The sequence below is a fragment of the Camelus bactrianus genome, chromosome 13 (genome assembly GCF_048773025.1).
Source record: "Camelus bactrianus isolate YW-2024 breed Bactrian camel chromosome 13, ASM4877302v1, whole genome shotgun sequence".
Taxonomy (NCBI): Eukaryota; Metazoa; Chordata; class Mammalia; order Artiodactyla; family Camelidae; genus Camelus; species Camelus bactrianus.
Window position 1 is genome coordinate 23,381,747 of NC_133551.1, and position 27,511 is coordinate 23,409,257.

At 37.9% G+C, this 27,511-nt stretch overlaps 1 protein-coding gene across 2 annotated transcripts; it reads right to left on the bottom strand.

Annotated features, from left to right (window-relative positions):
* Window positions 1–1,626: 1,626 nt before the first annotated feature.
* On the bottom strand, window positions 1,627–27,511 carry LHX8 (LIM homeobox 8). Of its 2 annotated transcripts, none has more exons than XM_010963395.3 (9): window positions 27,125–27,511; window positions 25,029–25,115; window positions 24,464–24,625; window positions 20,421–20,542; window positions 18,172–18,392; window positions 17,546–17,649; window positions 12,843–12,938; window positions 6,312–6,495; window positions 1,627–2,499 (listed from the first exon to the last, which is right to left on the bottom strand). In XM_010963395.3, exons 1-9 carry the CDS (start codon window positions 27,203–27,205, stop codon window positions 2,423–2,425), a joined length of 1,134 nt encoding a protein of 377 aa, XP_010961697.1. In that variant the 5' UTR covers window positions 27,206–27,511; the 3' UTR covers window positions 1,627–2,422. The 2 variants fall into 2 exon arrangements, with proteins under 2 accessions (XP_010961697.1, XP_010961696.1); XM_010963394.3 differs by having other exon boundaries at window positions 26,870–27,511.

Below are 27,511 nucleotides of genomic sequence, written 5' to 3' on the forward strand. Positions count from 1 at the left end.
CAAAACAGACGTACTTATAATTTAAAGTAACATGGAATTTTAAGAATGATACTTGCATAATGTACAATTACTGCTAAATATTAAAGCTACCTTGTCTTACTAAGAATCACTTAAGGGTATTGACTTGGTGTGACTTCAGTTTTAATGTCTGAATTGGTGATCAATTGAGTTAAAGAGTATAAACGTTATCTTTACCCTCTTGCAGTTGATGGATCTCTGAATGCCTAAGAGATAACTTATTCGTTACCCAGGTCTTTGCTAGTCCAACAATAGAAAGTCTTCTTCCAATCCTAACAAAAGTTGTTTGATTACCAATTTCAAGCAAATAGGTACTGTGCCTTCATGCTTACACTGAGTATTACTAATATGGAAATACATTTTTCCCTAATTTAAAGTTACAAAATTAGGATCTCTGACTTCCACTGATAAAAATGAAAACATAGTCATGTGTTTGTATCACATGCAAAAATTTTTAGTGCTTCCTTATCTATGTCATTTTATTATTAACAATTTTATATGCTGGATATATGTCTCATTCATTTTGACAGCTTTGTATTTTCTGTTACGGAAATTTTACTTCAACTTTGAGCATTCATCTTGGTAACTGAATAGGGTAGTGATCTGGTTTATAAAATTTCTCTGAACAGTCAGAGGGTAGTGAACACAGGAAAAAGACATGAAAGAGAGAAAAAACACTCATAATCAAGCATCTTCCAACTAACTGGTGCCAATTATATGCAGCTGGGAAACGCTATGAGCTGCTACAGAGGTTGGCTAGACTACAAGAGCTCTCCTCCACATCTGGTAAAGGTAAAGCTGACCTCACCACTTCGTGCCTGAGACAGGTAGGCAAAATTCAAGGGATTGGCATCCATTTCACAAGATCAGATAGAGTGACTATTGGCTATGTTTATTTCTGGCCAAAAGGATTCTAACTGGAGTAGCAAGTTTTAAAAAAATAAGATAAAATGTTTCTGCTCTTTTCTCCCCTAGTGAAACTTAGGTTTGTTGCTTCTGGTTTGAGGCAGATAGTAAGTTACTGACATCCACATGATTGCTTTCTGGTTGCATTTATGATTGCTAGAATAGAATTACAAATACTCCACTATTACTTCCAGTCCTCAGCCAGATGTGAATCCACCAAGTTAAACAAAGACTCAAATTTAAGATTCTTAATATTTTTTTCTCACCACCTTTTTCTTTTTCTGATTGGTATATGAAAGACAAGAAGTGCGTACGGATTAAGTTCTTTAAACCCAAAAATAAGTGAGGGTGGCACTACTTACTTTTGTAATTCCGAGACAAGTGTCCACTGCTACATAGGGTAAAGTCCTGAGGTTTAGATTTCAGCTCTCAGAATCACAATCCCTAAAGAGGGTTCACTAGGAAGAAAAAGTAAAGAGTCTCTGCTCTAGAAATGTTGATCACAAACCCCAAATACTTCTAGCTCTCCTTTTTCAACCCTGAAGGAATATATTCTTATTGCTTACATTTTATTTCTGACCTGGGACACCCCAAAAAGGTCATTTTTGAAAAGTGCTCTGCCTTTTCTTTCACATTAATTTTATTAGCTAGTTCAAAAGAGACAATTTGCCAAATTAGAGATTTTCATGTATTCTTTTCTTAAATGCAATCATCCACAAACAAGTTTTCCATTAAAATGTACTCACAACACAGCTCAAAACAGAATGACTTTTTAGAATTAAGAATTATGTTTGAAAGAGACTAAAGTCAACTTACTGCTGAAAACACACACACACAAAAAGGATAAATTGGTTGAAACTTTCACAAGAATGGAAAATGTTTAATAAACTTATATTGGTGGGCTTTTTAAACTATAGTGTTATGTACAGCCATAGTTCATCAACCACAAACACAATAATGTGTTTGCATGGCATGCTACAACAGAAGCTTTATTCAGTTCATTCAGAAAACATTGGCAAAATAAATTTCAGTTGCAAATTCACAGATACAAGCTTCAAAGTATAAAGTTGTATATAACAAAAAATACAGGTCATATTTATAACAATAACTTACAGATACAAACTAATGATAAACTACAATTTCACAAAGGATTGTAAACATTTTGCACACTTGTCAGTCCTTTCTTTTAGGCAAAGTGCTCTTTTGATGACAAATAAATTAACAGATACACACTTGAGTGAACCATTTCCATACAATTAAAAAAAAGGTTTTGATTTGTTTTCTTCTTGTAAACATAAGCTTTACAAAAAAAATGAAGAATCAATAAAAGTGTCTTGCAGGCCAACTAGAGATACATACCTGGGCAGCAAAGTGATGTTGGAAATGCTTTGGGTGTTAAATAAAAAATTAACATTAATATCTTTTCAATGGTATTTTATACATAGTAAATGACAAGTTTATATCCTTAATCATTTCTATCCCTGAAAAAAAAAAGGAATTAGGTATGACTTATTGGCAGTTGTGTCATTGAATGGGGTAACAAGGGCTGGAGTCCAAGAGTTGTTGGTGAATGAGCTACAAAATAGAAAGAGATTTGTGGATCAGTTTTGTAGGGTAAATAAAACTGATTTAAAAACAGACATAAACAATCCAAGTCAATGTTCTTTCATTACTTATCACAGCCGAGGGCACCAAGCTACACTAGTTCCACTGACCTCAGCAGGAACATTAGCTTATTCAGCATAGTGAATAAAGTATTAAATGAGAATCCAGGGATGGTTTACCCCAGAATCTTTATTTGGGGCCACAAGATTTTGGCACTTTAATGTCCTCCGTCCATACCCCATTCACTGCACTTTACCTGCAGCTAGAGACACACGTGAGCTTTGTCTGAAGAGATGTTGCTAGCTCTCATATGAAGGTGCCTGTAGAGGATGACCCCCACCACCAGTTCTCACTTGTGAATGCTTAACTGTCTCTTGCTTAAACATACATCAAAACACATCTGACTCAGGCAACACCACGGTCATTCACGTGAACACACACCTTTTTAGTCCTAGTGTAAGTAAAGGGCAACTACGGTACAGGTTGATTTTTCTTTAACTGAACCTTAAAATGAAGTTTCCATTCTCAGTAAGGACTGTGTTGCTTCAAACCAAACTTCCCTCTGAGAGCAACTAAGAAAGCTGGAAACATTTTTTTTTTTAATCTGTTTGAAGGCATCTGAAAGATACCAAGGTAGGGAGAATCTTCAAAGTCAGATTCCAGAGGAGGAGGGAAATAAAACAAGGCTAATTTTCCTCCACAAGTTTATTAACAATTTTAAAAGAAAAGGAATGTCTGAGAGGCTGAGAAGTTTAGCAGAGTTTTCAAGAGTTAGACTTTGGCTGGGGGTGAAGAACACTGAAGAGAAGCTCTAGCTTAAAACAACAAAAACAAAGCACAGGCTTTTTTAGGGATCCCAAAGGGTTAAATCCAAGGAGTAATGACCCAGAAATATACCAGCCCTTGTTAGGACCAATGCCTGATTGGATTAACTTGATCTTCCCCTGAAAAATGCCTGCCACAGGCAAAATTAAATCCTTTCTGGTGGGAGATCTCATCCAGAGCCTCAAATTATTTCTAACTTTTCATATCCTACATTTGGAGTTCAGTAAAAAATAACAAGGCAAATAAGAAGACATGACTCAGCTGAAACAAAAAAGAAAAAAAACAATAGAACAGACCCACAAAAGATCCAGATGTTGGAGTTATTAAATATAAACTTTAATATAACAAATTTATTAAGGAATAAAGTGATAAAATAGATAATTCCAGCATAGAATTGGAAACTATATAAAAGAATGAAATGGAAATTCTAAAACTGAAAACATAATAACTGAAATTCAGAACTCAGTGGATGAGTTTTACAGCATAGAGAATTGGTGAACTGGAAAAGTTTTGTGAGAATAAAATATCAAGACTGAAAATGTGGAAGGGCAAAAGGCTGGAAAATAAGAATTTTTTCAATAAGGGCAGAAACAATATTTGAAGAGACAAAGCTGATCCTTTTCCATAATGAAATACATCAAGCTACACAGTCAAGACGCCTATCAAGGCACCTTATAATAAAACTAAAAACCGAACCCAAAGAGAAACGCTCGGGAAAAAAGACATTCACTTTCAAAGAAGCAAGAATAAGGTCAACAGCTGACTTCAGCAGTTAAGTGATATCAAGGTAATTAACTATCTATATACTAAAAAGAAACCCTGGAAGCTAGAAGACAACATTATTCGTATCACCAAAGTGCTGAAAGAACACAGCTGCCAGGCTGCCAACCTAGATTTCCACATACAGAAGAGAAACCACTTACAATTGCATCAAAACAAACACTCATGAATAAACCTAACAAAAGATGTGCAAGTTACTAAACAGAAAACTCTGGAATAGAAGAGAGTATTTGAAGATGACTTAAGTAAATAGAAAGACAGACCAAGATCATAGTATCAAAGACAATATTACTAAGTGGCAGTTTCCTACAAATTGATCTAACAGATTATATCAAAATCTCAACTGTTTTTCTTTTCCTTTTTTTTGATGGAAAAATTTATGGAAATGCAGAGGGTCAAGAATAAGCAATACAAACGTGAACAACAACAAAGTAAGAAGACTTGTACTATTGGATATCAAGAATTATGGGCTTAGCATAATTAAAACAGGTGGGTATTGATACAAAAATAAAGAGACCAATAAAACAGAAGAGAGGGTACAGAAAATGACATACATTATTTGGACCCTTGATTTCTGACAAATGTGGTGCAGTCAAGCAGCTGGGAAACTGGTACCTTCATAAACATAAAAAAAAATTTTGCTCCCTATTTCACATCACATACAAAATTCAATTCCAGATAGACTGTAAATCTAAATGTCAAAGGCACAACAAAGTTTCTAGAAGGTAACATAGGAGGGATATCTTTATTACCTTTGAGTAGAAACAATTTCTTGAACAGGTCACAAAAAAAGCACTCCCCAAGAAGAAAAAACTGATGAGATGAACTACATTAAAATTAGGAACTTATGCTCAACAAAATGTACCCTTAAGAGAGGAAAAAAAGGCAACCCACTGAATAGGAGATATTTGCAACACATATAATCCTCAAAAACTTATTTATATGCAGAATATAGCCAGAACTAAAGCAAACCAAAAAAAAAAAAAAAAAGGAAGCCAATAGACCAACAAACAAAAACTATAAATAGGCTCTTCAAAAAAATGATATGCAAATGCCCAACGAAAAAATGCTCAATCTCAGCAGCCATGAGGCAAAGGCAAATGAAAACAATGAGACAGCACTAGACGGCCATCAAACTGGCTAAATTAAGTAGTCACACCATCCCATGTATTAGCGAGGATGTGAGCACCTTGAACTCTCATGTGCTGCTGGTCCGCGGGTCAACTGGTTCAACAACCATGGGAAACTTTTTGGCAGAATCAACTAAAGTTTAGTGTATGTGTAGCCAGGACCCAATGTTCCACTCCTGGGTATATACCAAATAGAAGTGTGAACTAAAAGGCATGCACAAGAAAGTCCACAGCAGTATATACATAAAAGCCCAAACTGGAAAAAACACAAATGCCTATCAACCCTGAAGTGGACTGTGGTATATTTTCCTACAGTGGAATTCCGTGTAACAATGAAAACAAACAAATCACTGATTCTTGCCACAAGACAGAAGAATCTCATAAACACTGTAGTTGAGAGAAGTGAGACACAAGAATACATTCTGTATGTTTTGATTTATATAAAGTACAAAATAGGGGAAACGAAGACATGATTTTCAAAGTCAAGGCAATGTTACCTTGGAGGAAGAAGACAATGATTGGCAGGAGATATCAGGAAAGCTTCTGGGTGCTAATTATGTTCTACTGCTTTGTCTGGGTGGCATTTACATGCATATGCTCCCTTTGTGAATTCATCAAGCTGAATACTTATGTGTGTACTTTTCTGTATGTATGTTTTGCTTCAATAAAAAAAGCTTCTTTAACACAAAATTCAGCAAACCCCAATTTAAAAATCTGAGTGTGAATACTTTCTGTGACCATAGGAAAATAAGTTGTTTAAATATGATTAGATTAAACAACAAAAAAATGTTTTCCTAAAAATCAAGCACTATGAGTTATTATCACATTTGCATTTTAGCTGTGAGGTGAGTGTTAAACTTGCCCCTTAAAAGGTAATCACGGAAGTAAGAATGTTGGGTAGTTCTGCTCCCTACTGCACTCCCCACAGTATTTTTCAGCTGCTACTGAGGTAATATTTCAAAATGTGAATCTTATCAATCATATACTATTAGAAGTTACCAGTAATTGATTGCTTGGGAGACAGCTGTTAAATATTAGGATACCTACCATCCATATAACTATGCAGCGCAGTTAACATCGTCCCATCTTGGGGCACATAGGCGGAATAAGCCATTTCTTCTAGCATGGGTGGTGACAGCCTGGAGGGCGGGACTGCTGTGACTGGGGCAGAGGAGGAGTGGTTAGGACTGACGTGTTTCTTGTGACGTGCTCTACAGTTCTGAAACCACACCTGAGGGAGGGAGGGAAAAAGCAATGCAGCTACGTCACATTATCAGCTCGATTTAACAAGGAATGCAACCTCAATTACTCTACCATATAAGCACAGTATAAACCTTTAAATAAGCTTTTTTTTTTTCCCCAAAAAAATCCTCTGGACACAAGAAAAACATTTTTGCATAATTATCTTGCACAATCTTTGCACATTTTCTTTGTCCAGATAATAACTATGTGGTGATTTACTTAACACCTGATTCTATACTAAACCAGCATCTTCCAAAATAAAAATGGGGAAGGGATTCAAGAACTCCAAAAAAGTTTCCTTGGTTTTACTAATGGCATTTGGGATGAGGAAGAAAACAGGAAAAGACCTTTCAGTCAGAAATTTAAAAAATAAATAAATAAACGACTAAATGTATTCTCAGACACCTGCTGGACTTACTTTAAATCCTTTTTCAAATGACTAAAATTCCTACTGAGAACTTAAAGCTTTCTACAAACCTCTTGATTCAGTTATTCCAGTCACATTTTAACCTGCTGAGTTCAATTTCCCTTGGTGAATACATAGGTTATTCTTAAAGAAACAAGTTAAGGTCAGGCTTACAATAAGAAACAACTAGCGATATTTAAGCAGGATAAAATACAAACACATCCACTGGTAGAAAAGTTCACAAAATGTAAAGAGCTAACCACCCTGTTGTCCACTCTATTGCAGAAATAAAGGAAGCCAATTTTGGGTAAGCACAGTTGGACAGGCAGGTCAGCGTAAGGAAGGCTAGACTGCCCAGGATGCTTCCAGTAACTAAGCTACCTGCATTTGAACTCCCTGCTCCTAGATAAAACTTGCCTACAAACTGTTACTCTATTAAAATACAATAGCATTGATTTGCTATCACTCCAAACAATTTTGTCATAAGAAGAGAGAGAAGTGGAGGGGTAAAATCTTTAAGGAAATTAGGATAAGAACATTTGGGGATCAGGGCATAAGGCTAAGGGCATAAGTTGGCCCAGGGCTGACAGGTAGTTACTTGATGGCACAAGGGAATCAGGCCGGAATAATGTGAAACAGAAGGAAGCTGTAAAAAAGATTTAGATGAAAAAAGCTGACCTGATTTCAAAGACACACCTTGCCCTTGGGACTCAAAAACAGAAGGCTGCAAAGTATAAACTCAGGATTAAAAACAAAGCAATAAAAACTAATAATGTAATGGGGTATGCAGCTTTCAGCAGGTGGCTGAGATGTTGCACCGGAGGAGTATTTCAGGAACAAACTTAGGCACTGATCAAGGAAAAGAAGTGAGAAGTCCCAGCCTTCTCCCCTAACTTCTGGAATGTTGGACTCTTAGATACCTACACAGAGACCATACCCAAAGCCTTCAGTCACAGTTCTCTTAACAACAGGTGCCACTGCTGTCACCCACACAGCCAAAAAGACATACACTTTCTCCAACTTGTAAGCGGGGACTGCTGCCACCTGCCTTTTCCCTGAGGAAAGCTCCTGAAGACATGCACCCCAGAGCACTGCATATAACCCAATATAGATGGCACTAGGATTCCCAGAGTCTCTTCAAAGTATCTTGTTTCCAATAAATTACATACATACATATTGGATAGAACCTATTCAGTTACTTTTTTTAATCCCAAACTTTGTCAATAAATATGAAGGCATGACATGAACAATAGATTAACTACCTTAATGCCAATTCAAATAGCTCCTTGGAAAGATAACAGGTAATTAAGCAGAGAGAGGTTTGAGAACAAAGTGTAATGTAACTTGCACAGCAAAATACAGTTAAGGATTCCAGATGTCAGAAAGTAACTTCTGACATGAGGGCTGCCTAGCTTCAGGATTCAAATACAAGTCCTTTTGACTCTCTTCACTGACTTAAAATTTCCTCCTCCTGGTTTGTAAACTTCTGACAAGAATTAAATTTTCTTCTGAGCAACATACTGGAAACATTTTTGGGTTTTAAACTGTGAGATACATAAGCTGAAAGTAGGTCATGTAGACATTCTGCAAAAGAAAAGACTAACGCATAAAAGGAATCTCTTAAAACACCCAAAGAACCAAATACGAGAATTTAATGTATGAAAAAGATGGAACTTTAAATAACCGGGAAATACTGACTTAGAGAAAGCTGACTAATTATTTGGGAGGAAAAAAAATAGAAAGATATCTACCTTACAATATGTAACCAAAAGTCAATTCCAGATAAATTAAAGTTTAGGTGTAAGTAAGTGTTTAAGGAACAAAAACCAACACGGTATACTCTTCAGGTAGGGAAGCATAAAAAGGGCCAAAGTTACGAGAAGAAAAATGTTGAGAGATTTGATTTTGTTATTCAACAAAAATATAGACGTTCTATGTGGAAAAAATAAATGAAAAGGAAATTGATGAACCATGTAAAAGTTCTATGTGAAAAAAAATAAATGAAAAGGAAATTGATGAACCATGAGTGTTTAACATGATAAACAGAATAAAAAGCAGTAAGTGGAGAGAAAGGAAATAATCCAATAGAAAAGTGAGCTAAAAACAATTTAAAATTACAAAATAAGCAAACATGTTAGGTTTATTGATAATAAAAGAAATACAAATGAAAACAATTTTCTGACTACCAAATTGAAAAGGATGTAGAAGAATGATAGTTTTAAAGACGTGCATGCCCTGGGGAGAGGGAAATTTCATACGAAGCAGAATAAACTGGTTATGACCTTTCTGCAAGGTGGTTTTTGTATTATCAGTTAAAGGCCCTAAAAAATGTTTTATCTTTTGATGCAACAATCCTACTTCTAGAAATTTATCCTATGGGAACTACTGAACAAATATGCAAGGTGTATACAAAATGTTCACCGAAGCATTTTTATGATAGCGAAAAACTGGAAATAAACAGAATAAACCGTGCTATGCTCAGTATGTGCAGCAGTAAAACTGATGTAGATCTTAATATAGAAAGAGAATTCCTGGCACACTGATCGAAAGAAATAGCAATGTTTTATCTTGTTTCCATAAGATACACAACTCATAATTCACCTCTCTGTAAGGATAGGTGAACAATGGCTGTATCTGGATGCAGAGAGTTAAAAGTAAAATCATCCATCTTTATTCTGTGATTTCAGTTCAGTGATGATCTGCTCTATTATGTCTCACTAAGCAGACTTTAACTGGTAAAGGTGAGATTATCTCCGTGTGTCAGACCACTGTTTCTACCTAATCTTTGGGTAACCTAGGTTGCAAATTATAATCAAGGCCTAGTAATCAAATCTCTAATTTTTCTAAAGTGTGCTCAATGCTAGAAAGTAGGCTCAAGAAAGAGGTTATGACAACCATTTGAGATCGCAGTAATTAATTCCTCAAAGATACTGTGAAGGACTATATATCTGAATTGTATACACATATATATATTCACACACTTTATATATGCATGCTAGCATTCCTTCCTTTGCTGTCTTATCAAGAATATTTAAATTCAATTTTCACATATTAAAAGCCACCACTATCCAACAATATATTCTCCTAGTTTTAGTGCTTGGAATCAAGTTAACTTGCTCGTAATACTGGTGACCTAAATACCTGGAAATCACAAGACAGATATCTGTCTGGGGTCCTTACTTCTTCAAATAATAAGAAAAGCTCTCAGAAAATCCTCCATTTTCATTTGCTTCCAACTTCAAAATAATCTAAAACCTAATAATCATGAATCTGACTTAGCTGCAGCAGCCACTGTCATTGAAGTATAGTGCCTTAGATTAGAGAACCCTCAGGGCATTGCATCTGAACTACCTCAGCAAAGGAAGCGTCACTTCCAGGAAACTCACTACCCCAGTGGGAGCCCATGCCAGTTTTGCAGCCTTGGATACTGAGAAGATTCTTCATTGTGAGTAAAATCGGTTTCTTCTGTCATCCCCTTGCAGAGACCTGGTCCTGCTGTCGGCAGGACAGCCTTTCACGTATATTTAAAGACATCTACTCGGTTTGTAGTATTCCTTCCCCTACCACCTCCTAATCTTTTCTCCAGATAAATATCCCTCTTGCCATTAATACCAGCACATTATTTCTAGACTTTCACAACCTTAACCTCTCTCTAAAGGGAGCACTCTTTTCACAATGGTTCCTTGTTAGTCCCTTTCTAAAATGCAGCACTCGGAAATAAACACAATACCCTGGACTTTTGAAAAGTACTGAGGTCATGGGACTTGCCTCCTCAGAGAACCTCATTACACTGCACTCAACCAAATCCACTGGGAATCTGGGTCTTTAGAGAAGCTGCAGTACCATCAGGTCTTTTCCACTGGCTTCTTGGTACAGATGATTTTTTTAAACTATGAAATACTTCGGGCTTACTAGGAACAAGCTGAAGAATAAACACCTGCTTACCAACCACCTAATTTAAGAAATAAAACATTCTATGTGCAGTGTTGTACTTAACGTTTCTGCCATCGAACTTCATCTCGATAGTTAATTACTTGCATTATTAATTCCTCTTTTTAACCTTAAGTGTTATTTAAAATTATTTTCCAATTCCCTAATCTGAGGGAAATATAAGATCCTGACACAGCTGACCACCTCCATCTTGAACCCACCTCAATCCTTGGGCCTCCAGGATGCTTTTATGCCAAATTCATTCCTTGATTCTGGTTGTAACTAATTCAAACAGCACCCCTTACCTTGCTCTCTCCGTTAAGTCCATTCTTCACTTTTTACTGTTCATAATCTCTTTCCAAAGCATCTTACCCAATTTCATGGCATTGGATCTGAGCCCTGCTCATCCTTTAAAACATCTGTTTACATACTCACTTGCCATCATCATTGCACGATCAGCAGAACCAGAAGGGAATTCACCTCCCTCCCAGCTTTTTTTGTTTTAAAAACTTTAGCACTCCTGTCAATATCACCATTTCCGTGGATATTCTGACTTCAAATTTAAGTGTCATCTTTGATTTCTCTCTCCTTCCCCACTATAGCATCCAGGTCTTTTTCTTGTTTCTCTAGCATCCAGAACCTGCCATCAATGTTTAGTCATTAAAAGGTTTCCCAATGAATTCTAGGCCATTACCTCACTTAAGTCTCTTTTCAAAAAATCACTACTTTGTTAGTGAGAATGTAACTTGGGGCAGCCACTGTGGAAAACAATATGGCGGTTTCTCAAAAAGCTAAAAATAGAGCTACCACTTGACCCAACAATTCCATGCCTGGTTATGTACCTGAGAAAAACAAAAAAGACTAACTCAAAAAGATCAACATTCATAGCACCATTATCTACAATTGCCAAGGTATGGAAGCAACCTAAGTGTCCATCAACAGATGAATGGATAAAGAATATGTGAGATACACACACACACACACACACACACAAACACACACTCACAATGGAATACTACTCATCCGTAGAAAAGAATGAAATTTTGCCATCTGCAGCAACATGGATGGACTTGAACAGCATTATGCTAAGTGAAGTAAGTCAGAGAAAGACAAATACTGTATGATATTGCTTATATGTAGAATCTAAAAAACACAACAAACTAGTGAATAAAACAGAAAAGACGTAAACTCACAGATTTAGAGAAAAAACTAGTGGTTACCAGAAAGGAGAGGGAAAAGGGTAGGGGCAATATAAGGGTATAGGGGAAAAAAAGGGTTATTATGGATTATAGGAAATCATGTGTGTGAAACTTTTGAAAATTATAAAGCTGTATAGAATTTAAAGAATCTTTCATTCAAAAAAAAAAATCACTACTTTGCTGGGCATCCTAGCTAATGTGCCTGTCTCTATCAGTTTCTCCCAACACTAATTCTTCTTATGTACTCTCACCAGCCCTTTCTTCCTAAAGTCACAGTATCACAGCTTTTTCCTGCTCAGGAGAGAATTCTACATTCACAAGCCTCTCCAAGTTCAGCTCCAACTATCCCATCTCCTACAATCTGCAAACATAAATTTTATCTTTCAACACATTTGCTCTAACTCATCCTTCCCTGGTTTTCTTTCACATCACTCCTTCTACCAGGATCTTTAACACAGACCATCAGCATCCCCTACACACACACACACTCACTCGCATACACAATCATAGAAAAGCAGAAAAAATTTCTGGCCTCAGAAACAACCTAGGAATCAAAGTTGTCTTTTTTAGCCTAAGGATCCTAGGGTTGCTGTGAGCAATGAATGAAGTAACTTGTGCAAAGATTCATTTAACAAATGGCAGCCTAGCCCAAGCAGGCTAATTATCAGGTTCAAAAGAACTGATTTAGTGAGAAGAGACCTAAAATGGGAAACTGATGCTTTGACATTTCTTCACAAAAGAAAACCAATGCACAGTTATAAAGTTCTAGAATAAACTTTTAGCATCTCTTAAAATAATCACCTGTATCACACGTCTGCTCAAGCCTGTCCTTTCTGCCAGTTTCTGGAGGGTCTGTGCATCTGGGTTGTTGTCCTGAGCAAACTGTGCTTGCATAACCTGTTTTTTAAAAAATGCAGGTAGTAAATAGCTAAAAATAAGCAGCTCCATCTTCTGCATTTTGATGACAAGAGAGATAAGACATGCATAAGAAAATGGGATACTTGTATTTTATTACTTAAAAATCAGTATAAGGAAGTATGTATAAATAAAAAGAATGCATATTGTGTAAATTTACACACAAACTATGTTGAAATCTTAAAAAAAAATTTCAACATGAAAATTTGTCTCTCAACTATGCTGTTAAAAATAAGCTCACCTTTTCTTCCATTCTTACAGCCCACAAATAAAATGCATAATAGTATAAGTCTATTTGCTGTTTTTTCCATTTTGTTAAAAATTGCTAGCATTAAAAAACTTAAAAATACAAAAATCATATCTTCAACCTCTACTGAGTTAAATAGGTTCAAGTCCCCTACAACAATTTTTATGATCAGTCTGCAAATAGTAGACAGTGCAACAGATGGATTCCACTTAATTGTATTGACTCCTTCATTAATTGTTCTACTACTTGCTCTATGCAAAGGAGTATCTGGGATCTTAAAAAGATACCCACTGGCTCACTGAATAAGGATTTCCTAGGACCTAGACATTTCTAGATTGAAAAACTCCCAGGTGAATCTACTATGAACCTTTGGATTGGAATCTGGTCTCAACTTCCTGGGAGAAAGATATGGACATGCCAGTTATTAGCAACAACACAAGCTAAAGAGAAGCGTGGAGTGAGGGTAGGGGGTGGGGGAGAAGTACCAGAATAAATGCACACGCCAAGGGCTTTGGATTCTTTAGAGAAGGGAATCACTGGAATCAAGTGGGATATTTGAACTTTACTACTTAAAAGTCAACAGAGGGAAGTATTACAAAATATGAAGAAAGTATTATAAAGAATGAGAGGGGGGAGTCTGGCATTCAACATGATGGTGCATGTCTGTGGGCGTGCAATGCGGGTAACCTAAAGACGTTAAGTACTCCTGACCTCAACGCCATTTCCAACAGACGAAATGGACTGCAATCTCCGCCATACTCCTCATGTAATACTACCTTCTGCCACTGCACTTGTCACGAGGTAGCTACATAATTCATTAGCAGGTCTAGCTTCCCACAGCAGAAAGCGAGCTTCTTGAAGGCAAAGGGAACGTCTTATTCTTCACATCCCCACGAGTTAATCCCCCTTCCTGTCACATGGTATGTGCTTAAGAGTTTGTGACAGAATAACTCTGACAATGCGAGGAAAATCTGAAGATGATGTGGAAAAAAAGACCAATGTTGCTCCAGGAAACTTTATGAGGTTACAAATTATATAATTTATTCAGTTAAGTTCTCTCAGATAGTGACTCTTCTAGAATAAGGTATTTCTGGCTTCTTGTCCAACTATATACTTGTCATCTATCACTGTAAACAAAACCATGTGTATTTTTGCTTTAAAAATGGGCAGAATCAGCCTGAAAGTTCATAACCTCACCCAGTTCACTTCATTTCCTACTCCAAATGTGTTACTTTAATATCTTCATGTATGTAGGTATGTTTATATGTAGTTGAGCAAGTAACATTCCAAGAAGGAAAAAAAATGAGCAGATTAATTATGTCTTTGTTTTTTAATTTTTCAAGGGAAAAAGCTGAACAGATATTTAAAGATTTGCTTGTAAGGCCATTATTGATCACTTATGAAACAAAAACAGCATGCTTTTCACAAATGCATTTCAAATTCACAATTTAATAATGGAACCAAAAGACATTTACTAAAGCAATTTCTCATCAAGGAATAAAGAAAAACTTGGAATATGCTAAAGGAAAAGTAAGATGTGTTTATCAGTATTTAGTCTCACAAAAGAACTCTTAATTTTGACTTAGTTTCATTACTCTCCAGTTACTAACGATGCCAGAACCCACCCTGCTCCTTTTCTGAGCTCTTTTAACATGGTCAAGGAGCGAGCTTCTGTAGATACATCATTTTAAGGGCAGGAAGTCTACCAGAAATGTCAGGAGTCTGCATGGTAGCAGCCAACCAAGTTGATCTGAAAGTAGATTAAAGTAGGCGCTAACCTTGGCATGTTTACCATTAATAATCCTTGAGCAGGTGCTTCCAACCACAATAAACAAACCATAACACTGGCAGTAACTTCTTAAATACAATTTCTACAAATGAGACAATATTTGAAATGTTTTTGCCAACATAAAATAATATTCTACTTTGTAAGTCTTAAACTATTTTTCCTTCCCATAAGTTTCTAAAGAAGCTTTGGGGAAAATTATTTTGTTTATTCCTCCCATTTTAACTCTCCTCTGTCCAGAGCAGGTACTCTATGAATACCCTTGACTTCCTTGACCTATATTTTATTGTTTTGCTGAATTCAAGCACTACTTGAATACATTCAGCTTTTTGAAAATTAGGACAATTTGACAATGAGCTACATTGCCTGATTTATTAGATGTTCTGGCAAAGTATAATGATTCAAGCTATCTTAGATTCCTAAACTACAAAGAACCTCTTGAGAAGAAGGATTGTGTCTCATTTGTTTCAGCCACTCCTGGTATAGATAGATACTAATAAATATTGAATAAATGAGAACATGTTTTGAAAGTATATAATTTCTGCTCTCATTTTAAAAAACCTATGATTCTGATACAATGTTTTTAAACTTATGAATCAGATCACATTTTCATATAATAATGCATGACTTAAATTGTTTATGCAAATTTGCAATTTAAAACTATAAGGTGATCTACAAGATTCTCACTCTCATTTTAGCTGCCACTGCCATTAGGTGGAGTTTTGTTAAGGCACAGTTCTACTCTTGGTCTCCCGGGAGGCCAAGAAAAATGAAAAGACTAGAAATCTGAGGAGCAGGGTCGAAATCTTTTCTCTGTCATTCCCTTGGTGGTCTGCCTTGAGGGGAGTCCCTGCACTTCCTGGATGAGGCTACCTACATCATGGGATTATTGTAAGATAAAAGAGACAGTGTAGAGAAAACGCTGGCACAGGACTTGGCGTACAAAGACCTCCACGAATATTATTCCCTTTCTATTTAGTCAGTATCTGTACCTATCTTCCTATATGAGACTGTATCTACCTAAAGTGGTTTCAAATTTGCACACTTATCCTTTTACTATTAAATTTTTATATCAAACTAAAATGATCAGCCTTGTGACTATTAAAATTATAGCCAGACTTTCCTGGAAACAGCCCATTTTAAGAATAGAATGTATTTATATTAGACATTCTATCTTAACTCAGACACCTTTTAGCTACTAGCTATTTTGCTGCCAGGTCTCCCATAGGTAGTCTCACCTCCTAACTTAGAGCTTTATGTGATCTTTATTACAACCAAATGAGGCTTACAGAAAAGCAAGATTCAGACATTTCTTTCAATTGCCTTATCTTTCACTTCTTACTTACTGACCATGTAGCTGATGCTTAAATTAAGAAATCCAGCACAATCACCTGGAAATTTTTCAGAATGGATCTAGATTTTAATGCTAGATTGCTTTCCAATGCCATTAAGTTCCTTTGGACTATTTGTGTCATATCAAGGCTCCTTTCTTGTTCTCAAAATAAAAATTCTCTCTTGAAACACTTTTACTGCATTCATCTTAAATACTGACAAGTCTTAGAATATTATTATGTGATTTTTCAAAAAATTACTTTGAGTTGTTAATATTGTGTAAATGTCCTTTAAAGTCTGAGCTAAAACGGCTACTATGTATAAAGCACCCAGCAGTACATGGTAGGTGCTCAACAAATGTTATTTCACCTTAATGTAAAACAAATAATTCAGTCCCCTTAATAACTCAATTGCCTTAATCTTTGGGAAAACTGATTTCTTTATCTGAAAAAATGCAAGAAAAAAATCCTTATATGTATAAACTTAAATATAAAGCAAGGAGTAATTACTTCATTATTTTTAACAGCTTGCACAAATAGAACTTATGACAATTATACTTAAGGCAACTAAGTTGAAAATGAGCCATCCCTTTTCAGGGGACATAATCTTTAGCAACAAATTATAGGATTACTCCCTCTACTATCTTTAAAAACAAGAAGGGGTCTACTTGATTGGAGTCAATCAATAGATTCCTGTTTATTGGAAGGCATATTCAATTCTTTCCTACTCAAAAATGTATAGTTTTGACCATTAAATGTGGTTTGTTAAAAAAAGATGAACACATTAGTGTCCCACAGACCCACATACTATATGTCTTTCTGTTAAGAGTTCTAAAATTCTTTGTCTTCTATCACAATTAGAATGTAATGTAAATACCTGAGTTAAACCGATTTTTATCAGGCAGTCAGGACAGATCAACATTTTGTTTCCACTTTGATGTTAATACCAACAAACCCCAGGGAAACAAACTTGAATGACTAGCTCATATCATATTATGACTCTCAAAATACTGATAAACATTTTAGGAAAATGTTTTCATACATTTAACAAGTTAGTTCTCACAAAAAGACAGGTTAACCTTTTTGAAAACATAAAAATGTTTTTAGACAGCATAGAGATTGTTTTGTTGTTGTTGTCTGGTTTTGTTAATTTCAGTTTGTTTTTTTTGTTTGTTTGTTTGGTGGGGAGGGGCTTCAAAAATCATAAATTCATTGTCATGTCTACCTGGAGCTGATCTGCTGTAAAGCTGGTCCGAGCTCTTTTTGCTGGTTTTGGATGATTAACATCTTGCTCTGTGAGGAGGGCGCCTTCAACACTAATCCCATTACCTGCATTTAAAAAGAAACACACCATACATGTTTCTAACTCAAATAGGTTCATCAGTCATACAGTATAATAGGTTTCTTGCATCTCCTGGTTTGGTATGAAACTGTATTCATCTTCTAGGTTGCCAAATCCCTAAAGTCTTAAAACACACTAGAAATATACTGTGGAAACGATATTTCATTTGTAGGCTTGTATATCTAGTCAAAAGTGCAAAAAGTTGGATGTGCATGTCTACGGTTCATCCTTACAAAGGCAAATACATGGAAACTACTGGTTACAAAAAGCAAAACAGAACACTGCACTCAAGGCTGCTTTCTGAGAATATGGCACAAAGCTAACACACATGTCATGGCTCCTCTTGTAAATAAACAGATGGAGACCATCACTAACAGTAGAGGGCTTAATGAGTTTCACCACAATTACACTGCACAAAATAATGCATTAAGATGACCTTAGGAAAAATCATTTTTATCCCTGTATTCACTGTCCCAAAAGACTCAAAAGTATTTTAAGTATATATTTACCATTTTCCACTTCTCTTTTTAAATTATCCAGCATGCAGTCATAATGTACTCTGCAGAGAACTTTCTCTTCCACCAAAGCAAACTCCTCTCCCGTGGAAAGTTGCCTTTTGCAAGAAAAGCAGGCAAAGCACGCCAAGTGATAGACATTCCCCTTGGCCCTCCGGACCCAGTCAGTAGAATGGATGTGCCTCCCACAACGAGAGCAGCGAGTTCCATACCTTCTACATAAATAGAAGGGCAGGAGGTGAAGATTTTAATGCTTGGTGAGATATTCATCACTCCAAGATGAAACTAACACATTAGACCCACTGGATTAACCCAAGTATTTAAATCTTTTGAAAATGAAACAGGAATCAATTACTTTTTAAAAGTCAATATGGTAAGCAATCAAGACTTGAGAGAGAGTCATAATTCAAACCTGTTTATAAAACAAAAACTTCTCATTGTTACTCTAACTAAAGGAAGATAGCATTTTCTCTTTTAAAAATAAATGAAACACGAGTTTCCATATCCTTCTGGTATCAAATATCAATGCATTTATAAATTACCTAGAGACTCAAGATAACAAACACACACACACACACTCCAGGTTGAAACCTGAAAGTGCAAAGGCATACCACTGAAGACATACACAGTGACATCTTAAAACCAAGCTGAGATACTTAGAAAACGCTTTAAATATTTTTTAATTAAAACATTTAAAATTGATATTATCAAAGAACGACTAGACAGAACTTGTTCACCCTAGGATGAGGAAAGAAAACTCAGCAATGTTTCCTTTGGTGAGCAAGCTATTACATTACCATCTACAGGAGAAGGGGAAATATTATCTAAAACTTTTACAGACATATCTGGACATTAAATGCAAGTTAATCTTAACGAAATTCTGGATATAAAGGTTTCTTTCTTCTCTCAGTCCCAGTGACTGGACCCTCTCTGCATGTCCCTGCCACCATCGCAGTCACAGCCTGGCATGTCCACGTCACTCTAGATACGTATATGTGTCTGGGTCTGATCATTAATATATCTTTAGTGGTATTGCCAACTGAATCCTAAAAGTAAATTTCAGAATAAAATATGAAGTATAAAAAAATCCTGAAGAACTAGACTTTCAGTAAGTATCAGAAACCAAATCTTTCAAAGGGCTTTAAAGCACCCTTTAAAAAATTAAGATTAGCATATCCTAAAAAGAGAAGGCAAATTGCTATGATTTTTGAGGAAATGGAGAGTAAACCTGATGAGAGTAAACCTGAAATATGTTTTTGGTAATTATAAAATTCTGCAACTTTATAAAATAAAGGACTCTTGGTTTCATGAAGTGCTTTAAATTACCTAGCAATTTTATTGAAATCAATCACTAAACTCTCTGAAATCAGTTTTTAAAATTGAGTATAAACTACATAATTAGTATAACAAACTTCATTATATAGTAGTAACTCCCTATTTCACAATGAACATTCTTCTTCATTTGGAAGTACAAATTTTAAACTATGATAATTTTAAAAAGTCATACTTAGGGATGATTTCAAATTCTAGACAGCTATCCACTAATAACTGAATTCCAATCCTAGATGAAACTTTACATTTAAACTATTATAAAGAGACCATGCAGAGAAAATGTTACATTTAATATCCTAGGCAAATATAATCTCACAAAACAAAGACCAAAGAATAGACAAAAGAAACAGGACTTTTAGGCAGAATATGTAATTAGACTTGTTTTATTTCCAGTGCTGGAACAGTCAGTTCTTATGAATGTCTTATCATATTCTCCAAACTGCTGGCATTTTATAGATACATTACTAGGAGTTATTCTACAGTAAACTGTTAAAACCTTAACAAAACCTTAAATTTTTTCTTCTATAATTACTTCATTTTGTCTTACTACTTTTTCCAAAGGGCTTTGTCACAATAATTCATTTTATATTTCATACTTTATACCTATGCACAGCCAAGAAGATTCACTGTTTTTAAAACCTAAAACTTTCATTAGCCAAAGTGGAAATACTTATTTAAAATTAATTTTGGTATATTTAGCCCCTGAAACATATAAACATACTAATTTTATTGTTTTAATACAAAGTATACCTCAAAATATGAAGCATTCTCATTTTGAAATGTTACATAAGAAAAAGTGAGCTTCAGCAAGTGAAACAGGACAAGAGGGCCTATTTACAAAATTCTTTTCTCATAATAATTTCTTGGAGTATATACTTAGTAAAAAAAAAAAAAAAAGCTTCACAGTGTACCTGAAATAATCAAGCTTGCAGAAAATGTCCTTGTCTTTAATATAACAGCTGGTATGTCTTCCTAAGGAGGTTCTGCAGACACTGCAGGAGAGACATCGGACGTGCCAGCACAGGTCATTCACCTGTGAAGGAAAAAGGGGCAGAATGAGGAGTCTTTCTAACACCACACTCAGGAGTATCCTTCATTGGTTTTATGCATCAGGCAATTTTAAAAGCTGGTTCCTTAATATTTTAACACATGTTCTGAATAAAAGCTTCCATCTAAAAGGTATCATTTATGCAAATATACATTAGATATATAGTCTTTTAGACCCCAACCAGAACATCACAATAGCATAGTCTACATTTTGTATTACCTCTGAAAAATTTAGTTTTTTTTTTTTTTTAAATCAAACTTCTATAAACACAGGAAAAAATTTGGTCACTTTAAAGTTCTACACACTGGTATTTTATTTTTAATTTGACCAAATTCTTCCCACCATGAAATATGGTAACTAAAGAAATCAAGCCACATACCTTCTCTATCTAAATTTTTGGCCAAATAATTATAAACTGTGCACTAGTTAAAGTGAGAAGGAAAATGAAAAAGCTTTGTAAGATAAATATTTACCATTGTAAAGAAGCCAGGCAATCCATTTCACTTACAAAATAGAAACTGCTAAGGTAGACTTAAATGTTGATATAGCAGAAGCCCTGGCTCCCTTCTAACATTAAATAACAGCATTAAAACATGGAATATTGGTAACCCTACTTTAATGACTTGGTTCCTGGAGGGAAAAAAATCCATTTTAAGTGATTCTAAGAATGCACCCAGGTATTGTTTGCCATTTATACTTCAAGGAGTAAGACATAAACCAGCACTTTATATTCTAAGTAGGGGCATGAAATACTCTCAATTCAAGGAACAAATCATAATCGCCCTCACCTTAAACAGTTGGCATTCACACTATAAGCATCACAACTTTAGCCTTCAAGAAGGAAGGTGTGTACTGAATTGAATTTGCCTGTAATGCAGGCTCCTAAAGTTTGCTCTTGTTAAATGGAACTGAGAACCAGATTAATGCTTACTTAAACCTCATGTATAAGAATGGCAATGAGGCAAAAACACCAGTTATGCTCTACAAATCAATCCAATGCCTAAAATAGAAATTAGGACATTGGAAAACTGGGAAATTGTGAAATACAGCTTTGGTTCCACTATTTCATAATAAAGATGATCTGTCCAATGATTCTATCACATTAGCACTACTGTTCAACATGTTTTTCTGAGATATGAAATATAAAACGTACTTCAAAGCTGAAAAAGAGTTTCACTGGCTTCTAATTACAGTTATGTGCCTCTCTGCAAAGCACTAACGAGAGTAATATTTTAGTGAAATTTTAAATTGCTATAAAAGAGCTACATGTTCACATAGGAGAAAGCAGAGGAAATAGTAAAGAAACAATAGGAAAAACTCTGAGGAAATCAGAATTAAAGGAATGAATAATAGTGAAAGCTGTCCTTGAAGATGCATTTTCTTTCTATTTTTCCCTAAGATGGGCCCCATTAAGTGGAAGTTTAGAAGTACAAGGAGCTTCCTTTAGTATTCCCTGTTTAAGACCCTCTGTATTTAGCTCTTATCCACACTCTTTTTTTTTTTTTTTTTAAGCAAGGATAGACTCGCTCTCTAGCTCCCTAAAGCCAGGAGTAATGCCTGGTTTGTCACCTTTCCTCAAAGTTTACTGAAAAAAAAAAAATTCCTTCATATTTCACTTCCTCTCCAGAGAGGAAAGTAAGGTGAACAGAAAAAACTGTGAAGATAACAAACCTTCCATGATGGCTGGTATTGATCCAATCTGTGTATGTATGCATATATAGGACCAAGCCAGAAAAAAATCACTCAAAATGACTAGAGCACTGAAGTACTGGATGGGGCAATAGATGGATCTTACTATACATAAAATAGATGCCTAGTTCATACTACATAGCACAGGGAACTATATTCAATACCTTGTAATAACCTTGTAATAATGAAAATGAATATATGTGTATATGTATATGTATGACTGATTATGTTGTACACCAGAAATTGACACAACACTGTAAACTGACTACACCTCAATTAAAAAAAAAAAGTTAAAAAAAATAGATGGATCTAACTCCTCTCATAGTTTTTTGTTTTAACTCCATTTTACTTGTCTCATGATACGGTGTTTTTCTATATTAAATAGTTACACCCTGAAATATTCTACTAGATCTAACAGTTATTTTTTAAATCAATGACTCAGATTGAGTTCAAATTTATCTGGAGGAATAAACACTCAAAATGGGGGGAGAGTTAAGAACTCAAGAGTTTTTATATAATCACAAAAATGTCAAACTTTTATTAGAGCTGGTTTTCTACATAATAAGAATTAGCTTTCTTGTACATGTATTAAAATTTATAAGCAAGGGTAGACTAAGATTGTACATAGAGGACTTCAGTCCTGTTACAAAGGAAAGCTTTATATAACTCATTTAGATAACTTAAATTATTATATACAATATATAAACATATTTTAAACATATAAAGATGAACACTAGAAACTATTTTTTCTATTTCAGAGGGTATGTTAAAAGTCACTTTTTAGTAACTTTTTCCTTTATCCTCTCTGTTATGAAGTGTTAAACACCTTACAGATCCATTCAGAAACATTCTTAAAGATTATGTTAATTATTGAGAAGGCTCACTGAAAATAAGAAACTAGTTTTGGATACAAAAGATGGTTTTGAAATATACCCCAAAAAGGCTCAGGTCTAGAAACAATGAAATGGGAATCTTAAGAATGCAGAATTAAAGAGAAAGCCATGTTAACTTGCCAGCTTTAAGCATCAACCACCAATTAAGGAACTTAGTCACTTTTTAAATGTTTTCACCAAAACTTCTTTTAGCGCTTTATCTAGGTTGTATCTACCGGGTATCGTTCCAACTTCACAGGTGAAATAGTTTTGTATGTTGAGGTAGAAATTTAAAGAAACTCACTAACTTGCTTTTTGAACTCATATTCTTCATAATGAATTCTTTTGAAAACCTGGGAGGGGTGTGGAGGGAGGGATAGAAAGTGAACTGGTTTGCTACTAATTCAGTGTAGGAGAGATCATTATTTTAAATAGTGGTTTTAAAAAGCTATTGAAGTTGCAAACCCACGGTATTAGGATTAAGACACATGCGACTATGATCATGCAATGACATGGATAACTGGCCTGCCAGACTTTGTACTCCAAAACTCCCCCACAATATCTTGAGAAGTAAAACAAATTAAGACAGACAATCAACTCTCAAATCACTACTTGAAGTACTTCATCCCAGGCATTTTTTTCTTTCTTTTTTGTCTAAATTTACATCAATTTCCATTTTTTTCCCTAAGCACGGAAGAAGACATAAAAGAAAAATCATTGGGTGACCATGAAGTGGAAAACCTTAATAAGATTCTGAAAATCGTTTTTATTTAGATGCTACTAGGAACTTTAACTTTGGAAAAGCCTCAGGTTACTGTAAATAAACATAAGATTATGTGAAAAATATCTGTCTAGAAAACACCCTTTAAGGCACGTTACAGTGGTTCTCACCAAAGGAGACAATGCAAAGGGGAAATCAGTCAACATATACAGACCTGGAACCCTCATAAGCAGGCAGATGTGTGGGTGCTATTGGGGGTTGGTGACCATAACCCACTAGGTGAAAATAATCAGGCAGGACCCTGTTTCCAGAATGGGTACGTTTCCCCACTTCAGTTCCTCTACAAGTAGGTGGCAGGTTACAGTTCATCCACCCGGGGTATCCGCACTTCTAGACTAGGATGTGTCTCACACAAGCTGTTTTGCAACAACACGGGAGATACTAAAGATTTCTTCTCCCAATCTTTCTTACCGCATAAGTTGCCCTCGACGGGGCTGTTGTGATGAGAAAACCTACCACCTTGAGCGAGAACTTGAGTGGAAAAGAGGGGGGAAATAAACTTTTCTCTTTTCCCGGAGCTCCCGGGGAACCCCGCTCCCCTTGGGCCTCGCAGCTCCGCCCTACCTTGAGAAGGTACTTGTCCACGATCTCCAGGCCGCAGCTGTTGCACACACACTTGCCAGGTGGGCAGACGGAGCCCGAGGCCATGGACCGGGGCGAAGACGACGGAGACAGCGGGGCCGAGGAGGAGCACGAGTCCTCGTCCCCCACTCCCTCGGGGCTCACCTGCAGGAAGCCACGAGGCGCGGACTCAGGCGGTTCTAGACCCCTCCTTCTCTCCTCATCCCACAGACCCACGGGGGATCCCTCACCACCTCCCCTCCCTTCCCCCAAACCACCCCCAGGTCCTGAGGTCTCGACTCTAGCCCTCTCCCCCGGGTACAAGCTCACAACACGCACCCGCCCGGTCTGCCGACCCCTGACCTAAAGGACTGGGGACGCCGCGCAGCTCTGCCCAGCCCGCTGTACCTGCTCAGCTTCCCACCTCGCCCCTCCTCAGACCCCCCACCTCCACCCGCTCTCCGAGGGGCCATTTGGGTCCGGAAAAGAGCGCAGGGACAGCAGCCCTTCGTCCTGGGCCTCCTCCCCACGGCCAGTCTCGCCAGCACCCGGGTCCCTACCCACTCACCAGTCCCTCTTCCCCGGCGCCTTTCCGAGTCCTCCCGGCCGCCAGGGCTGCAGGCCGCCCGCACTCCTCCGACATGAGCCCCAGGCACTGAGCGGGTGAGGGCGGGGAAGTGGGAAGGAACAGAGGCAAGAAGTTCAGAGCCCGCACGTGGGCCCAGAGCCTCGGCTCCTCCGCACGCGGGGCGCCTTAATGAAGGCCCCCAGCGCGCCGGGCCGCGCGTGCAGCCGTCTGGGCGTCTGGGCCCCGGCGCAGCGTGCGAGCGGACGGCGACGCAGCCTCCCTTGAGGTCCACGGGCGGCGGCGGCGCAGCCGTAGCGCGCGGCGAGGCGGCCGCGGGAGCACCAAGGGCTCGCCCCGCGCGCTGCCGCGCTCTCGGGGCTTCGGGTCGCCAGCGCTCACCGGCGCACGTCGGTTCCCCGTCCCCCTACCGGGGATAACAAGTTAATAACAATCATCCCGGCACAAAGCATTTTCTTTTAGACGTCAATCACAGCGGAGCGGGGATCACCGGGGTAAAGGGGGTGCATGGGGGTGGGGTGGAGTGGGAGAGAAGAAAAGAGGATTTGAGGAGAGGGTGGGGGTAGAAACTTGATTTCTTTAATAGCCTCAATTAAAAGAGCAAGACACATATATATTTTTAAAAGGAGGCTTTTTGAATTGGATAGGCCGAAAGGTGAAGAGGTTTAATAGGATACTTGAAAGCTAATTACAGCGGGATTTAAGAAGCCTGGTGTTTGTTCCGATGACAATTTGAATGAAAATGCTTCAGATTAAACCGAGCCAGCAGTTCTTTCGTAAACTTACAGCAATTAGAGCTGCGAGTGATTTATACTCGTTTCTTTAAGGTGTAAATTGCCACTTATTGCTCAGTAAGTCAACATTTGAGCTACTAAAGGATTATTTTTAACCAGCGCAAAAAGCGGGTCGAATAATGGAAAATATCCAGCTGAATTTAATTTATGTCGTTAAAAAAAAAAAAATCTCACCCAACCTCGTTCAAAATGTTTTAAAGCAACAACGCGCATTTCTCAAGTATTTCCAAGCCTTTACGGGATTTTTGCTCTTAAACGAAAACGCAGCCGCTCTGGGCGTTTTCTGCCTTGGTTTACGGAAACTCTAGCTTGGGGGGGGGGCGGGGTCCCGGAACTCCATGGGCCCACACTTCTGCACTTCTGTCTCTTCACCTCCCTCTCTCCCTCCATCCGGCAGCACCAGGCAAGATACTGTCCCCAACCTCTAGATCCCCGGGGCTCTCTACCCTGAGCCTCCGGTGCGCTCCCTACGCTGGACCCAGCGCCGCCGAACGCAAGCGGCGTCCTCGCGGACACAAAGAGTTTAGGCAGAGGAGCCCCGGGTTTGCTGTGTGTTCCTTGTCAGCGTCGGCGCAAAGACAAAGTCAGCGGTGCCCAGTGCGGGTCCCGCTGAGGAGCTCAAACAAGCTGCAGATGATTTTCAAACCTAAAACGCGACACACCCACGGGTCCTGCCTCCAGAGCGAGGTGAGAGTTTTGTCAATTTTCCCCCATCTACTGAAAGTGACTAGATGTCTCGCGTGTCTCGCGAACCCCAGGGTTTGTTTCTTTCGGTTTTTTAAGTAAAATAGCCCTCCTAGCCCGCCCTGGGATCTTAGAGGCCTTCCACGAGCCACATCTGCTTCTGTTTCGCTGTGGGGCCGCGACAGCGCGGATCGCCCTGCGCCTGGAGGCGCTCCTCAGGGCCGGCAAGCGTCCGCCGGCTGCCCGGCGAGAGGAGAAGCGCCTTTGTTCTGTCCCTCCCCACAGCCCCCTGGACCTCCCGACCGCCACGATCACCACCGCAAATAGAACAAAAGCACGACTCACATGTACCCGAGAGCGCCTTAGGCTCGAGGCTTCGTCTCGCAAATTACAGTCTCCATGCCTCAGGTTAAGTGAGCTTGTGGGGAGGGGAGGCAATGATTACTGACTAACGCTACTACGTAATAAAAAAAAAAAGTGCCAGGTTTGGAGATGAGGCCGTTACAGGTAATTTCTGACTCGTTTAGGAGCCCAAACAGCTCGTGTTTCAAGGAAACTGCGATTCAGCTGGTCTGGCTAGGCGTCGGTCGGGTCGCTCACCTTCTCAGGGGGATCTGCCAGCTCCGGCACGTCCTTTTCTTCTAGTTTACACACAAACATCTGATCGCTTTTCCAATACATGGCACTGCTAGGGCTGCTTATCACATACCAACTCCAGAGGGTCAGAGGCTGTCCGTGTCTGCCGGTCTGGCCCCCCTCCCCCGCCCCACGCACTAATAAAAGCTGACACCGAGAAGAGTCAGAATGCTACAAGTAAGTCTTCGTCCGAAGAGGCCGCTGTGGCCGTAACCACTCTCTGATGGACTGTTCTTTTCCCAACTTCACTGAGGTCTGTCCCTCTAGGAAAAGGAAAAGAAAAAAAAAGTTTTGTTTTCCAGAGGGTGGAACCTTATATGAAGGGAGGGAAGAGAGAGGGTGTGTCGGGGA

What these genes read in the sequence shown, in the direction of transcription:
- LHX8 (XM_010963395.3), bottom strand. Translation starts at nt 27,205, where the DNA reads ATGTATTGGAAAAGCGATCAGATGTTTGTGTGTAAACTAGAAGAAAAG. An exon ending in TTACAGCAGATCAGCTCCAG is followed by an intron (nt 12,939 to 17,545) that starts GTAGACATGACA and finishes TTTAAAAAACAG; the next exon opens with GTTATGCAAGCACAGTTTGC. An exon ending in GCTGCATAGTTATATGGATG is followed by an intron (nt 2,500 to 6,311) that starts GTAGGTATCCTA and finishes TCTATTTTGTAG; the next exon opens with CTCATTCACCAACAACTCTT.